The sequence below is a fragment of the Salarias fasciatus genome, chromosome 16, assembly GCF_902148845.1.
Source record: "Salarias fasciatus chromosome 16, fSalaFa1.1, whole genome shotgun sequence".
Taxonomy (NCBI): Eukaryota; Metazoa; Chordata; class Actinopteri; order Blenniiformes; family Blenniidae; genus Salarias; species Salarias fasciatus.
Window position 1 is genome coordinate 28,740,348 of NC_043760.1, and position 17,416 is coordinate 28,757,763.

The 17,416-nt window shown below is 49.7% G+C and overlaps 1 protein-coding gene across 1 annotated transcript; it reads right to left on the bottom strand.

Moving 5' to 3' along the window:
• Window positions 1-13,675: 13,675 nt before the first annotated feature.
• gja3 (gap junction protein, alpha 3) lies at window positions 13,676-15,085 on the bottom strand. Its single transcript, XM_030111693.1, has one exon. It carries the CDS (start codon window positions 15,083-15,085, stop codon window positions 13,676-13,678), a length of 1,410 nt encoding a protein of 469 aa, XP_029967553.1.
• Between the last annotated feature and the right edge of the window lie 2,331 nt (window positions 15,086-17,416).

Genomic DNA, 17,416 nt, shown 5'->3' on the forward strand with positions numbered 1-17,416 from the left:
TGATCTGGTTAGAATTACAGGAGCAGGTTTGGAAACGTAATTCTCCCCGGCCCAGCTCCAGCCGGAGCTGGGAAGTCTCCCCCAGGACTTCCAGACCTGCAGTCGGGGACCTCTAACTGCCGGGTAGTCGCGTTTGGGTTTCAGGTCCAGGTACTGTCATTACTGCAGATACAGTGACCCGAAACCCTGAGCGTCCAATCAGTCTTCCTGGAGTTCCTGTCAGCTGGTCTGAGAGCAGTTCTCTCCCTCTTCCTGTGTCCAGATCATGCAAAATTACATAGTTAAGCTAATAAGTACAAATGGCTCCTGGACAAACCCTCCACTGGCTGCTGTCTGGACCTGTGCGGCTCGGCCTCGTCGCTGGTTCTGGTCCGGAGCTGAATGAACGGACACTCATCAGTAGAGAGGATTAAACACAGGCAGGATTAAAGGTCAGTTTGTGACGGTTTATTTGTGTTGAGATGTTGAATGTTTTGGCTCAACTTGAAGGTTTTCCACCTCTACAGTACCATGACCATCATTCTGTTTACAGTGAACATTAATGAGTGTAAAGTGCCTCAGTGCACCGACTGTTACAGACAAGAGAAACCCTCTCCTTCAGCAAGAAGAGAAAGAAAAACCTGTGGTGGGTACGCTGGACCAGAAGGGCTAATGCCACAATAAAACAGCAAAAAGCCACAATGCAACAGTAAAAAAACAAAAAAAATCAAAACTTAACAAAAAGCCTCGACGCAACAATAAAAACCACAACACAACAGCAAAAATCCACGCCGCAACAGCAAGATGCCATAACACAACAGGCAAAAGATCATAACGGCTACAAGTCAAAATGCAACACAACAGCAAAATGCCACAATGCAACAGCACAAATCCACACCACAACAGCAAGAAGTCACAACATAAAAAAAACATTTGAACAGTAACATTCCACAATGCAACAGCAAAAACTCCAAAACAAAAAAACCTGAAAAAAATCCACAAAACAACGGAAAAAAAATCTCCAGAGGTCCCTCGCTCGAATCCAGAGAAAGAAAGAAAACTGGTTTCAGTCAAAAGTTATCTCCATGATTCTTTCAACAACACTCTTCAGTACTTCTACCTTTAATTATCTGTTCCTCTTGTCTCAGAATTGTGAGGGTTTTCGTGGTTAAAGCCCTGTCCTTTAAGCCCCGCCCCCTTCAGTGTTGGCCTGCAGTGTAAAGAGTGTCTTAATGGTTTTACTGTGTTCGAGCAGCTCCACTTGTAGCTCTGTGCTGAGCGGTCTTCTCGGGGTCTGCAGCCAGGAAGACGTTGCTGTTGTTTTCCCTGAACTCCCTGGACTCTGAACTTGGTGCTCCGCGTTTTCACCAGCTGCTGAACGTCTTCACGTCTACAGATGGAGGCAGGAGGAAGTCAGCCTGAGCGAAGGTCCCCAGCGGGACCGGGGGCGAGCAGCCCCGAAGCCACCGTTTAAAAGCTGCTCCAGCACAGTTTCTGAAGACCAACACAGTTATCGTCCTGCAAAGTCCTTTCTGTCAGGCAGCTCCCGTTTCTGAGGCGTTCTCTGAATTTTGAGTTGAGTCTGAATCAGCTGCTTAGTGTGAATGTTAAGCGATTTTCATATTTATAGACGATCAAATGATGTTTTAATAGAACACTGAGGCGTTGTGTTAACCTGCTGGAAAACGCATCTTGAGTTTCCAGTTTCTTCTGGAAAGCGGAGCGCCGTCGTGCCGCCGGAGGACCGACTCACTCCGCCTGAGAAAGTCCTCTAACAGCGCGACCTCCCCCACGGCGCTCTGACCTTTTCACTATCGCGTCCCGTTTTTACAAGGTGCCAGGCCGACGGGACACTGGGCCAGGCGGCGCTATCGGGGAGGTGGCGGGCCGCGGGGCGGGAGGAGGCGTGGCCTGTCAGCAGCCGGGGTCAGAGCGGCGGCGGCGGCGGCCCGGGGTCACGACAAGGACACAGCTTCAAGGTCACCGCTCGCCCTCTGGGAGAGGAACCAGGAAGTGGCGGCTCCTCCTCCATCTTGACCTCGGCGGCTCTGCTGAGGCCGCTATCGGCCGCAGGACCCCTGGTATGTCTTCTGGACTAAAATAGTCCTCACGGAGTGTCTCGGCTCTCATGGTCTTGCTGCAGAATGTTTTCGGGACTGATTTAGCATCCCAACCGAACACATGCGCGAAAGCTACGACTGAAGCAGTCTGACCAGCATTTTACATAGATGTTGACAATTAGTACGTAAAATATTGATAAATTATTGTTATTGTTATTATTGATAACCAGTCTTCCATTGACGCTGAACAGCTGAGAGTCTTGCTGTTTGTGTGGAATCCCTGTACGTTATTAAAATCCAGGCACGCCACGGGATTTTTCCCGCTGCTGGTTGATACGGATGATTTATCTGATCTGATCGATAAATCACTTTAAATGATTAAAACTGTGACAAGGCACACATGAAACCAAAGCAAACAACAGCATGACCACTTTCAAACATGGAGCCAGTCAGTTTGTTAAACTGCTAAAGTATAGTTTGTCCTTTTTAGATGGCGAGTTGTGTGGAATGTTTGAATGTGACTCTAAAAAATGAATCAGCTCCACCGTCAGCTCCAAAGTTCACTTTTCCTGGTATTTATTTCAATGTAATGAAGTTTAAAGGGTTGAATACTCAACACAAGTCTTTAAAAGGTAGATTCATTGGCCGATGATAAAAGCATTACGCTGATATCAGCGGTTCAAGTCATCAGATTAATCCAAACATGACCTTCCATGACAGGAAATACTGGTCACGTTTATTGATATGGATGAATCACTGAAGTTTAGATGATGGATTTTAACAGCAGTGAGCTCAAAGGCACTGAGGCACAGCATGTAGGCAGTGTTCTGTGTCCCCCGACGGGGGGCGCTACGCCCCCGCCGTGGACCCTGACCCTCGTTCATCAGCGGCGCCATGATCAGCCCCGAGCGTGGCGTCTGGCCGTCAGGAGCCGCAGGGAGAGCGGCGCTCTGCAGGGCGCCAGCGGCTGGAGGGCGGCTCCTCCTCCTCCTCCTCCTCCTCTTCATCCTCCTCCCCCTCCTCCCTCCTCCTCCTCCTCTTCATCCTCCTCCTCCTCCTCTCGCAGGAGAATAATTTCCTGGGTCCAGTGGTCGGTCGGAGCGGCCCTCCGCCTCCCCCGGTGTCACCTCACATATTTTTGGGGCGGTTGGACGAGCGGAGGCACAAAACACGGAGACAAAACCCGGTTTTTGAAGAGGCCAGCTCTTTCCTTTCTGTGCGGCGTGCCGGAGTTGGCCAGACTCCAGGGCCGTGTCCCATTGATGCGGCGCTCGGCGGCCTCGTGCGCCCACACAGCCGCGCCTGCCAGCGCGCCGGCCGGGCGTGAAAACATTTTTTCACCCTACTGGGGTTTTTTTTGTTTGGGCTCAATCCCCGGGCCTTTCAGGGGGCATAAAGGAAGTGCTGCGCTCAGCGGGGGGGTGGGCGAGGCCCGGGGCCAGACTATAGGCGGCGATTAGGGCCTCCACCAATCACATGATATGAACTAATGTCGCCATTTAATGATAAAACAACAGCGCCTGGGAGGGACGAGCGCTGCGTGAGTGTGTGTGTGTGTGTGTGTGTGTGTGTGTGTAGGTGCTGTACAGCTGCAGGGAGGACAAGAGGGCAGGAATGGATGACAGCTGCATTTCCCAGGTGGTGTGCCTGGACGTGGCGTGGAGAAACGGCTGCAGTGGCGGGAAGAGGCTAAAGGGCAGCACAGGAAGTCTGGTCCTGTGTCACACAGCGCCGCGGCGAGGCGAGGTCCACCAAACCTCTCAGGAAGGCTGCAGCTCCTTCCCCGTTCGGGCTGACGTGTCCGGGTCACATGTGACGGACCACAGCGGCAGCCCTGCAGCCTTGGCGGCGAGCCCCGCTGCAGGAGGGCTGGGGCCCTGGATAGGTTACGTTTAGGAGGCTCTGACCCTATTTGGTGAGCTGTGGCGAAGCACTGAGTGCAGAAATCCCCTCAGCTCAATCGCAGAACTCCTCGACTCCCTAACGCAGCCCGGCTGAGACACACCGCTCGCCCGCCGCCTTGGCGAGCGAGGCCTCAGATCCCCGCTCTGCTGTAAACAGCGTTTAAACTGAAGCCTGGGAACGAGCAGCCTTCAGGAGGCCCGAGCGTCCTGCGTCCGGAGGAGGCCGTCCTGTTCCCAGCAGTCCAAACAACACACTAACTGGCCCACGTTCATTTCTGGAGCCCAGCATGAACCCAAGTCCAGTGAGAGCCCAGATCAAACCGAGCCGCCGCTGGGGACTGACTGGCTTTTTCTCCCCTAGACGGACGCAGAGAGGACGCCTCCGCAGATGGATGTCCTCATACCATGAGTAATACAAGGACACCATCCTCCTTTGAAGCTGCGATCACAGGCTCCGCCTCCCAAACCTCCGCAGCCGCTTCCAAGTCCCCACTTGACGTTAAACAGGATGGTCAGAGACGGGAACTGAGGTTTCGGTCCAATTCCCCTCGCTTCTGCTGATGCAGCGCCAACGGCAGCAGACGTGTCAGGACGGAGACGGAGACCACCCCGCGGTTCCACAGGCGTGTGTTCTGTCTCTGATCAGACTCGTGGACCAGTTGGCTTCGGGGCGGCGATGAGTGAGCAGTAAGCCCGGTCTGGAGCCCCGTCCTGCCGCCGGGTGGAGACGGGCCGTCCCCGTGAGCCTGAGACCAGCTCCATCGCTGAGCGCTGTGAACTCCCCACCTACTGAACACCGTGTGTGTCTGGAGAGGGAGCGTTAAACAAACATGGCTGACCTTCAGGGAGGCTGAGCAGACATCAACAAAGCCCGGCCGGAGAGGCGCGTGAGGAGGGGACGACTTTCATCTGCTTCCAGCTCCCATCAGCCGCACTTCTTCATTTCCCTTTATTTTAAAAATAGATTTAACTGACAGAAACCCAGGCTCACACATAACCAGCCGAATGCTCGAATGCGGCCCACGGGCCAAAACTGGCCGCTCAGCTGCTCCCATCCAGACATTACAGTGTTTTCATGATATATTTGTATGTGTTTGCACATTTGCAGTTAATATAAAATCAATTCTCTGCCATTTACTGGAAATTGGAGTTCTCAGCAGACCTCAGCGGTACTCGGTTCTTCGCTTGTATCTTCAGGTGTAAAAACGGCGGCTTGTCCTGCTGTGGGGTTAATTCCCACTGGGCTTGTTCTCCAACTATTCTCTAAACAGGAAACAGTTTTAAAATTGATTTCTGTGAACCTTTGCAGCATTTCATCATTACTATTCTGAAATAAGATGTGTTATTTTCTAAAATGGGCTTGTTGGTATAATGTTATAAATTCCAAGAGTTTCTCAGGAGATATTTGTTTTTCACATCAAACCAGATTAGATCAGGATTCTTCTCTTTCCATTCGTCTCTCCCTCACACACCTGAAGCAGCCTGACGCAGCTCACAAGGTGGACAGGTGCATTGTGGGTCCATAGCCAGGCCTGACCTGTAGGTGTCCCCGCAGAGCTGACCTCTCCTGCAGGAGTCCGGGCACGGCCCCCCTGTGTGTGTGTGTGTGTGTGTGTGTGTGTGTGTGTGTGTGTGGACAGTCAAAACAAGCCGAGCCACATGACTGCTCTCTGTTCGCCTGCTGCAACGTTACATCACTCGCTGTTCGCTCTACACACACATTTACTGAAATACACTCAAAGATGTTCAGGCTGACCTTTAGGAAGGTCAGGAGTCAGGAGTCAGGAGTCAGTCCCTTCAAACATTCACAGTGGAGCATGAATCATATCGTCTGAGTTTGATGGAAACACAACAGAAACACAAACAGCTATGGAACCTTTAATCAGTTGTTATTTCATGAGTTCTGTAACATGACGGGGTTTGAAAACGTTTTAAAGAAAGCCTTGGTTTATCACCTGGACTCCATCAAACCAGCGTTTCTGAGCTGTTAGGAAATTCCCCGGCAGCAGAGTTTATTCAGAACACTTATGAAGATACGATGAAGAAGCACATCACAGAGCGCACCGACAAAACAACAACACCAGGAGATCAAGGTGGGTTTGGGATTACAGATTAGAGCTGCCTCATCCCGTCCATCTGAGAGGAAACATTACTGCACAACTGTTTGTTCTGACTGGAAGGTGATTTGGATGATTTTATACGGTTTTCTCGGGATTCACTGAGGCGATGAAGAATTCATTAAACTGGAGACAAAAGCTATTAGCAGGTTAAAAAAGCGGGCGTCTTGAGGATTTTAACATCTGTCACGTTCATTTTCTCTCTTCCTTGTGAGCGGTGTGGAGTCCAGCTGACGGTAAAGTGAAGGAACCCGTGTCTCCATGTGGCAGCGGCCGGCTCCCACAGACGAATTCATCACACTCCTGAAATACATGAGAGGCTGGAGGTATTCCTGCTGTGGCCTGAGTGTCAATCTGTTGGCTGATTAAAGGCTAAAAATAACCTGCTGTCAGACCGCCAGACCCCGGCCTCCCCCGCCGCCCTCTTGCAGCACGGGGCCGGGTGGAGCCCCACGGGGCCGGGTGGAGCCCCACGGGGCCGGGTGGAGCCGGGTGGAGCCATGAGAGCGAAACACACCAGGAAACAGGCTTCGTGTAGTGATGAAGCTGGACCTGTGTCCCCAGGACGTACCGACCATGTCAGGAGTTCTCTGCAGTGAGTCAAACAGTTACAGTGCTTTTGTTTTCCTCCTCTGGCGTTTGGGGAACATTTGCTCAAAGAGAGAAAGTTAGAAGCAGTCAGTGGTCGATCGGGGAACTTTTTGACCCCGTCCAGTGGCTCCGTCAGCCTCCTGAACCGGACAGGAGCAGGGAGACCCGGGGTGGTTTAGAGGAACTACAGTGTCAGCTGAGGAACCGACTCCTCAGACGCTGCTGTCTCTGCTCCCGGCGCCACTCGGCTGCTGCAGCGATTCCGACTGTCAGAAAGAGGAGAGCTGAACGTTGTTCGGCGGCGGTCGGAACGTGTTTGGCTGTTTGTGGCGCTGCAGTGGAAACAGAGTGAGCGACTGAGTGACGGGCCGGAGCCTGCCAGCAGATCAGCCATCTGCCATCACTCTTCAGCCACTGGACACAAGAGCCCAGCACTCATGTCCTGTCCCGCCTGCCAAGCCTGCTCCAGGAATCCTGTCCTCAGGCCCTGCTGGGGGCTTCGGAGGGAGGGGGGCTTCGTCACAGATCAATCAGTCAAGTATGAAAAACAATTCAATTTAATCCCATTCCGATTGATTTCTGCAGCACTACTTCCAACAGTGTCACCCACGTGATGGTACAGACCGAAAATAACAGCAAATCCAGCTTTAGAGGGGAAAATCAAAGTTTTTAAAGTGGAACCAGGAGAAGCAGAGGAGGAGGGGACCTAATGCTGATCTGACCGGATCCCAAGAAGACAAGAACATGACAGAGCTTTTAGGTCCTCTCAGAAAGAAAAGCAGATGCAGATACGCAGTGGAAAATATGTGGAGAGTGTAAAGACACACTTTTTTTTTTCTTGGATTTCCCAGGACATTTCATGTTAGCACACGTTTTACCTGACCCTAAATTACACCGTTTCTTCTCTGTTGAGACCTTTAAACACTGTGTACACACTGTGAAACTCTCCTTTAAGCTTCAGTTCAGTGGACAAGTCACCAAAAGTTGGCTTTCTAGCACCATGGTGGTCCCATGGAAAACTGCAACATTTAAAATTAAAAATGTGTATTTTTTATAATTATTCTGCAGAGTTCAGGTCATATGAGCTTAAAAAGAGAATCTTCATATAAGTTGTATTAATTGTATTAAATGCAGATTATGTTGAGGTTAATACATAATCAATAATAAGTCAATAACTGATCCAACAAAACTTAAAAGAGAAGACATGGTGTTTTACATACTGGATGTTCAAAAAAATGCTCACTAGACAGAGCTGGGGCTGTTAAACAGGAAGTTGAACTAGAAATTTTAAGAGGAAATTCTGCTTTCAGACAAGAATGCAAAATTTCTGCCGAATCTGTGTGTGTGTGTGTGTGTGTGTGTGTGTGTGTGTGTGTGTGTGTGTGTGTGTGTGTGTGTGTGTGTGTGTGTGTGTGTGTGTTATTCCATATTCACTGTGAGTTCTGAGCTGAGATCAGCCATGACAGTGAATCAGCAGTTTTTCATCCAGTTTGTATGGTTGAAGAAATGTCGTTCCTGGAGAACCGAGGGGTGAAATCGAATTTTTTTGTTTTACAGTGAGCATCAGGGGCTTTTCGTGGATTTATCCTGACATTCTCATGTCTGTTGGATCATCCATATAGCTACAGCCAGTTTGTAAAAATGTATGAGCTGTTGGATTTCAGTGATAAAATCTCTCTCTGAATGAATTGGAGCGAATGGGAGAACATTCTGCACTCTCCTCAAACAAATGCATCTGGAGAGAGAACCGTTTGATATTGAGACTAAATGAAAGCATTGTGAGAATCACAAGGAAATTATCTACATTTTGATGTAGAACTTGTTAAGGTTGAGTGAGAAGGAGCGGGGATTCACCATCAGGAGCAGGAAGGCGTCCGAGCCTGGACCAGGTCTTTCTTTGAGGAGTTTATAGGATTTGTATTACTCCAGGCACTACTGTTTCCTTCACCAGTAAAAACAACATGTGTCTGGAGTTATATGGTATCTCTGTCCTGTCCCCTGTCATGGGCTTCAGTAAAAAAAGACATTTGTCACATCAGCCAAACCAATAAAACCTAAATTCAGTGAGAAGCCGTGGTAAATGACGCAGAAGGTGAAGAGCTGGTTGATGGTTTCACAGGTCAGCGTCAAATGTTGAATTTAGTAACTGTAGCAGGAGCAGAGGAGACTCTCTGATGTGAAACCGCTCAGCCGGCCTCACAGATCCGGGGGAGTTCTCTCGGCCCCGGTAGATTTGACTCCTCTCCGTCATGGATCACAGGCCGGGCTGGACCCCCGGCTCCTGGACCCGGCGGAGCGTCGGTGATAAATGACTGGCTCTCAGGTGCCAGACTGACACCGTCCTCTCACTTTCATTATCCCTGGACTGCTTATGGAGGGGAGTGACCCGGCGCCGCATTTTAATCTAGTCCGGTGGAATGCACGGGCGAGAGGAGGGCAGCCAGCGGCTCGGGGTCAGAGGTCAAGCAAGAGAAAACAGGAAGTCAGCAGTCCTGGAAATGAAGAAAAAACACAAACAGAGCTGTGATTTGTTATCTTCTGTATAGCTCATTAAAACTCGACTAGTGGAACAACTGACATTAAGATCAAACTAACCCTGCAAACAACCAAAACGAGGTTTACAAAGTGAGCAGCGGCGTCATCGATGGTGTGATCAGTTCTAATGCAGACAGTCTCACAACTCAATAAGCCAGTGTAGAAGACAGACTCATCTGGAATCTGACGGTGTTTGCACCAGTATGAGCTTCAGGGGCCTCTGTGCAGTCTGCATGTTCTCCCTGTGCGTGCTGAGGACCAGATGGCCCAGATCTGGACCTGTAACGACCTTCAGGCTACAAGCCGGGGCTTCACCAGTCTCCAAGGAGTCAATGAACAGTATCATGGTTCAATTCAGCTTTATTGATACAGTGCCAAGCACAACACAGAGACCAAGAGTTCCACACCAGCAAGAGCAAGAGATCCCAGCAGAACCAGGGCCAGAGGAGACTTTCTGTAGAACCAGACTCAGAGGAGACTTTCCAGCATGGAGGCAGCAGAACGGAGGTTCTGGCTGCTGTTATGCTCCAGACAGATTTGCTCTTCCAAGAGGAGCTTATAAATATACAGCTCCTCTTGTGAACATGCTTTCTTAATATATTTTCTCTATTTTGAGTACTGATACATGATATTGCTGTACTGACAGGGGGACAGACTGACAGGAAGCGAGACAGAAAAGTGGAAGAAACAAACTTGTGAACTAACAAGCAAACAACAACAAGAAAAAAAAAGAGTGAAGAGAAGGAAGAGATGGCTATGTGATGGTCTTTTAATTAATATCAACACTCCAGACAATCAGACCAGACATGACAGAGGGCGTCCTACAGACTTTTGTTGGAGAATATAGCTGGTGCGTGAAGCTGAGGATCCAGGTGTCAAATTACACCAGAGCATCAGGAGAGGCCTGCTACAGATCACCATTAGTCTAACCCGAGTCTCTGAATCAGCTCAGCATCGCTCCACTGCCTGTAGAACGAGACATCAGTCTCTTTCAGTAGCAGACACATTATTATCCTTAATTGTAAAGTTCAGGCACCTTTTGTTGTTTCAGAGCTATTAATCAGCCTGCAGAACTATTGGCTCCTAGTTTAAAAAAGGAGGGTTGATGCAGACTGTAACATTTTCTGCTTTTTGATATTTATTAATCAAAGTAATGTGAATGCTAATACACGGAGAAAGATACACAGAGAGAGAATTCGAGACTGGAATGGAGGAAAAAATTCGGCAACACTTTACTTGAAGCACCCGGTATAACACATTATAAGTAGTTATAAACACTCATAAATGATCACAATGCTTTATAACTCACTATACAGCATAGGATTAGGTTTAGGTTTAGGGTTAGGGTTAGGGTTAGGGTTAGGTCCTGGCATTGTGATCATTTATGAATGTTTATAACTATAGCTACACGTGTTATAATGGCATTATAATGCTTTATGAATGTCCTTATAATGTGCTATGCAGGTAAAGTGTTACCAAAAATTCTTCATTCTGGTCTCACAGCAGGAAGTTCCCCAGTTGAAGTCTGGCCTGGGCTGAGCTGTGTGGAGTTTGCATGTTCTCCCTGTTCATATAAGGGTTTTCTCTGGGAAGCAGGATTCCTCCCACATTGTCTGGTGGTTGTTTGAACATATTGTCACTGGGATGAGTTTCTTGGTGTCAAAAGCTGTAGTTTTTCCTCCTCGTAGTTTAATACTTTCAGTATCCTGTACGTCCACCAGTCAGTCGCACAGAAGCAGGAACTGGGAGTGAGAGATGGTTTATGACACTGAAGACTCAAAGCAGTTTCTATGTTTTCTTTGTAAAGCTGAGAAGTCATGTTCTGTCAGCATTTTCACACAAAGTCAAGTCTTAAGTCACATAAACTGAGTTTGTCCTTAACTTACAGTGAAAAATCAGAAACCATCTTTTCTTGATGGCCTGAGTGTTGAAACCTGAACGCTGCTCTTTGTTTCATGTCTTTATGTGCAGGTTGAACGTCTCCCTGACTTCTCACTGCTTGGATTTATTCAGCTGAAACCTGCAGAACCTCAGGCTGTGTGCCTGATCAGTGGCTGGACGGACGGGTGGAACAGAAGAGAAAACCAAGAGAAGAAATATGGTACAAAAAATTTATTTAGTAACAGTTTTGTAAACATTTGAGGTAAATGAACATTTACATCAACTTGTTCTTACAAAAGAATCATTCATACACAAGGCACTTCTGAAGTTTAAGACAGCACTGAGAACATGTTGCTGCTGTGAGCATCCAGAGATGTTCCTCCTCCCTGACGAGCCAGAGAATCATGCTCTGCATGACACCAAGGAGGAGAGGGGTCGGAGGGGTCACAGAGGGGTCACGGCGGGTTAGGGAAGGGCCAGCTACCCAGCTAACATTCTCAACAGCGAGTTGTCGGATATGACGAGGAACCAGAGTCCCGGCGGGTCTGTGAGAACAAACTGAGTGAACAAACACGAAAATGGTTCTTCTCCATCTCATCGCTTCCTCTGTCTTCCAAACTCTGAGCTTGAGATAAACACGTTTCTCGTCTTTTTTTTAAAGCCGCCTTCTTCTGTGAAGAGTCACTGTGGTTTGGTTTTAAGACATTGGTTCCTTTGAGGATCATAGAGGCTGGCATCAGACGCTCTCTCCCCGTCCTTATCAGCATCGAGAGCATCAGTGTCCGTTCCTAGATGTGCAAATCTTTTATCCACTACCAAAATGTAAACTTTAGGAATCAAGAACAAAATGCAGTTAACGCTTTGTCAGTCTGAACAAAAAAAAAAGAAAAGAAAAAACTTGAGTTCCTCAAAAATGAGAGGAAAGGCTCTGTGTGATAATCTCCTAATCTCCTCTGTGTCTGATTTCCAGCTACACCATAGGGCCACCCGGCAGAGAGGAGGAAAACATCACTTCCTGCGCTCCAGTGGATCAGTCTGCACATTAAAGTATTGCTCCTTAAAAAAAAAAAACTGCACAGACATACCGGTGTTGAACGCTGCTGTTGCGCTTAGTGCAATGCGGTCATTGCAGATGGTTGAGTCTACGGAGCGATGTACAGCATGCGAGAGAGAGAATGAACCAAACGGCACAGTGACGCTCCAGAGACCCCAGGCTGTGGCTGCCGACGGGTCGGCTCACAGCTGCCGTCCGAAAAGGCCTCGGAGAATCAAAATCAACACGACGAAGTGGAAGCAGTGGAGGCCGTCTGTGTTCCGCACAGTGCCAGTCGTTTCTCGTTTTTATCAGCTGTCCTGCAATCACAAACTGACTACAAGTAATTTATGAGAAAATTCAATTTGTTTTTTTTAAAAAAATAGCGATTTTCAGCATAAAACCAATGTAGAAGCACATGAAATAAGTAACAGTGAAAATAATTTCACTCCTAAAGTTTGCTCTCAACCTTTAGGTGTGGCCACTAAAAAGGGAGTCGGCAAAAATATCTGCCAACAGTCTTCCTAAAAAAATATGAATTTTCGTGTCTTCGAGAGGTTTTTACCTTAATAGAGAAGAAGGAAACTAAGATAGTTTCAGAAGGTGGCTGCCATGTGTTCGCAGATCGTTGGGACAGGATTGTCGTGCCTTTGGTTCAGGTAGAGGAGCCCGCAGTGTGACTGGAGGCAGCGCTAAGAGAGGCACACACACCGGACTCCTGCTTCAGGGTCAGTCACGACCTGCTGTTTGGAGAGCCTTGCAGAGATAACTTCTACCAGCTTTCCCTCCACAACCCCTTTAAAAAGCACTTCTGCCTGCTTGTTTTGGGAATTTGGGAAAAATCACACCAGCCTGCTCCTGTTCCTTCCACTACGACCCTGATAGGCTGCTCTGGGTTCGGGGTCAAACCACGCTGACCGACCGGACAGGAAATCGGTGAGTTGCAGGGTCACACATGCCGGCATGCACAACTACCCAGGGCACCAAGCATGTGAGGTTCGGTGACGACATGGCATCCTGGATCGATTTTGATCGACCCAGCAGGTTCAGCATGCCGCGCAACAACAGACTACGTAGGTTTCGCCACCAGTTTGACTGTAAAACCAGATGAAAGAAAGGAGAATGAGCAGTTTAGCAACACTGATACCAAGTGCCTGTGCCTTCCTCAGAGAAAATAAATAAAAAGTCAGTCACAGTTTGGAGAAGGGATCCCTCCCGTTTGGGAAATAAAGTCCATCAGGTGCAACAACAAAGGAGAGAAAACCGCCGCTGGACTCCTCCCCTCAGACGTCCTGCTGAGTTCATCCAGACGTTAGCAGAGCCTTCGGACTGCGTAGGACTGACCAATCACACTTCAGGTGTGGGAAAAAGAAAGCCTCAACTGCTCTGCAACTCACCGATTGCACTGAATCATCAACTGACTGGTTGCCCTGGTGTTTTCGTTGGCTGCGCTCTCCTTTGTCCCGTCACTCTACCTTTTTTTGGCTTTTTTTTTTTGGTTCATTTTTTTGCGTTTTAGTCACGAATGACTGTTGGGGGGTGGGGATGTGGAAGGTGGAGGGTCATGTGAGCGTCTCAGACTGCCAGGTCGCTGGGCCTGGCCCTGACGCTGCTGCTCTTGCTGGCCCGGCTGAGCCGCCGGGGGTCGGTGAAGACGGCGACCGGGGGCTGGTGCATCTCCACGGTGGTGGTGGTGAAGTGGCCCTCGTCGGGCTCGCTCTTCCCGCCGGGCGACAGCGCGCCCGGGCTGCTGCCGCCGGACGCGGGGTTGGCGGCGGTGCTGGTGAGGTTGACGTTACTGTTGTTGTTGCTGGCGGGGAGGACGAGCGCGGCGTCGACGGGCGGCGGCGGCGGCTGGGTTTGGTTGCTGGTGGATGAAGAGGAGGATGGGGAGGGAGAGGTGGACTTCATCTCCCGAGTCTGCTGCTCGGTGGCCAGGTTGGCCCAGTTCTGCTGCGCGGCCAGCCGGTGGTTGTTGTTGTTGCTGATGTAGTAGTGGGACGACGGGGCGGGCTGGTGGAGAGGCTCGTCCTGCTGGAGGTCGTTCATCTTGAACTCTGCGGCCGACGGCACGGCGGGCGGGCCCACGGAGGACAGGAACGCCCCGCCGCCCGCCGTCACGTCCGTGTAGTTGGGAGGGTAGCTGAGGCTGGATGGGGCAGTTCTGGCGGCCGAGGCTAAACACTCCGGCTCGGCGATGTCCACGTGGCGCAGCGACTCGTGGTCGGGGGCAAACTCGTTGGTCATGCCCTGTTTAACTTTCTTCCATCCAAGGTGATAGATCTCTAACAAATTCAGCAAAAGAGACACGCAAGCCACCACAAGCATAAATATAATAAAAATAGTCTTTTCAGTGGGCCTTGATATGAAGCAGTCGACGGTGTTGGGGCAGGGCCACCGTGCACACTTGTACAGGGGCCTCAGCTGGAAGCCATAGAGGAAATACTGGCCCAAAATGAATCCCACTTCAAACAGAGTCTTGAAAATAATGTTGAACACATAGGTGCGTAGCAGTGCACCTCTAATACGGATTTTGCCATGTTCGTCCCTGATTGGCGGCTTCTCCTTCTTGCCACCTCCCCCTCCGGCGTCGCCGCCATTTCTATAAAGGAGTTCCTTCTCCTCTTGGAACCGATTTGCTTTGCGCATCTCCTCCTCCTTCTCCTTGCGCTTCTCCTCCATGCGGACGATGTGCAGCACGTGGCCCAGGTAGATGAGGGTGGGCGTGGACACGAAGATGATCTGCAGCACCCAGAAGCGGATGTGCGAGATGGGAAAGGCCTCATCGTAGCAGACGTTCTCGCAACCGGGCTGCTGGGTGTTGCAGGTGAAGTCGGACTGCTCGTCGCCCCACACCTCTTCGGCCGCCGCCCCCAGCACCAGGATCCTGAAGATGAAGAGGACAGTCAGCCACACTTTGCCGATGACCGTTGAGTGCTCCTGAGCGTTCTCCAGCAGCCGCCCCAGAAAGCTCCAGTCGCCCATGCTTCAAGATGTCTAGCCTATGGAGAGAGTACAGGCTGGAGGGGACAGAGAGAGGGGAGATAAGGCGGAGACAAATGTTAAGTCGCTCGTTCCAAGAAAACTCATCCTTCAGAGTCAGTCCCGACTTGTGCCGGTGTCGGTTAAGGTGTGGCGAGCGCCAACACGTGCACGTACACACACTACAAGACGTGAGGCTGTGCATGTGACATGTCTGGCGTGATCTGTTTCTGGCAGGTAGTGGAGAAATGTGCCGAGTGGACGGTGAATATCAAGAACAATCGAAAAGCATTCGGGCGACAAACACAAGCTTTTTAGCAGCTGCTGTACTGTAAAGGCCACCTGCGGGCTTCAACCGCGGCTCGGTCCCTTTCTCTCTCTCTCTCTCTCTCTGTCTCTCTCCCTCCCTCTCTCCCTCTCTCTCCCTCTCTCACCTGCCGCTCCGCTGCCCAGCAGGCATGTGCTGAGATCAACATTATAATGTTCGAAAACAGCATTTAGCGGAGATGGGGCTCTGCTGTGGCACATGCACAGCGAGACACACGTGTGTGTGTGTACACGCTCGTGCACACACACACACACACGCGCGCACACACACACACACACACACACACACACACACACACACACACACACACGCACACACACCTCTGTGTCAGCTGTAATACTGGAGCCAGATATCAAACAGTTAAAGACGGCTGTAAATATAGAAGATGATAGAAACTGAAGTTTTTGGAATTCACTGTATATTTAAGGTTCTCTCTCTCTCTCCCTCTCTCTCTCTCTCTCTCTCTCCAGCCTGAAGTCTTCAGATACACTGCCTTTCTGTCATAGATAAAATATTCATTGGTAAAACAAATCTAAAGGCCATATGGGTGTATCCTGCTCAGACGAACAGTAACCGTAGAGAAAGTTTAAAAGTTGAAACAAGTGATTTAAGTTGATGAATTACTTGTTCAGAGTTTAGCTGTGTACTGTTGACTCAATATTTGGGATTCACTGTCACACTGTAACAGAGTTCAGGACCAGACATTTCAAAACGCGCTTCTTAAGCTGTGTTTGTTTTGTTAGGTGAGATGATCTGAGTTACAGAGCCGTGATGAGCGGCAGCACAGCAGACGCAGTTATTCGGCAGCTTTGAAAAACAAAGAAGACGTATTCAACTCACACGAACACAGAAATGTTAGAAAAGAAACTTACTAAAATATTCTTGTATTAAGGGTAACAAATCCATCGACTAGGGTTCACTGTATGTATGACACCTGAAAGAGAAAAACATGAGACAACAATTACTCATTTTCACTGTTGAGGATTCAGGAGCACACGGGATTTCAATTTTGATTTCTCTTTTGTTAATTAAAAAATACATCAAAAACAGCAGAGAGCACTTGAAGATATTCCAAAGGTGGATTTAATTTTCCTGGCAATAACAGATTTGAGAGAAGCGTTGGAGAGGCAGCAGCAGTTCCTCGCAGGGGGGCACACCGCTGCGTTTCCCCGTTTTACCTTGTGAGGACGAATCTGTGCCAAATGCATTAAACTCAGCGCGTTTCTCTTAGTTTCAGAGGTATTTGAGGCATTTCTTTTTGGAGGCCATGAACAGACAGATAACAGACACAGCCAGGTTCAAATACAAAGCCATTCCTGCCAAGTTGACAATACAGAGTGTGCCAGAGTCCCCAGACTCCTTTAGAGCGCACAGGCTTTGTCAGGCTTTTGTCCCACTCCTGTTCATCCAAACTGGAATAGTTTACTTCGTTACCTGATAACGTTTACTTTACTCCCTTTTTAGTGCAGGAAAATATTCACGGCAGTGTTCATCCATCATACCTTCAGAGTGGAGATGTCATACTTAAACACGACAAGCGGGTCCACGCGCCATCCCCGGTGCCATGGCTGGAGCGCGTCGCACGGCGTGTCGGAGCCTGATCAGCGGCAGCCTGTCCCTGCTCTCTCAGCTCAAAGTGGGGAGAAAACTTCTCCACAAACTCATTCATCAGCCACCGCTCCGGGCCCGCCGCCTGTCCGCGTGTCCGTCCCGGGCCGGTGCCTTTACGCACGGGAAGCCTGCTTTGTTGTTAGTTTTTGGAGGCTGCTTGGAGTCGGAGCTGCGGCTCGGCTGAACGGAGCTGCCTCCCGTTTCCAGCCATGTCTGGACTGTCACATTGTGTGGCCATGCATGAGTGATTCCACAGAGTCATCAGCCTGCCCCGAGTCACACCACGCCCCTGCCACCCCAACCATTCCCAAATGTGCGCAAAAGTTGGCGCAAATGCGCACGGGACCCCTTCGAAGCACCTCGGGGAAACCGTTTCCGATGGTCATTTGGTGATC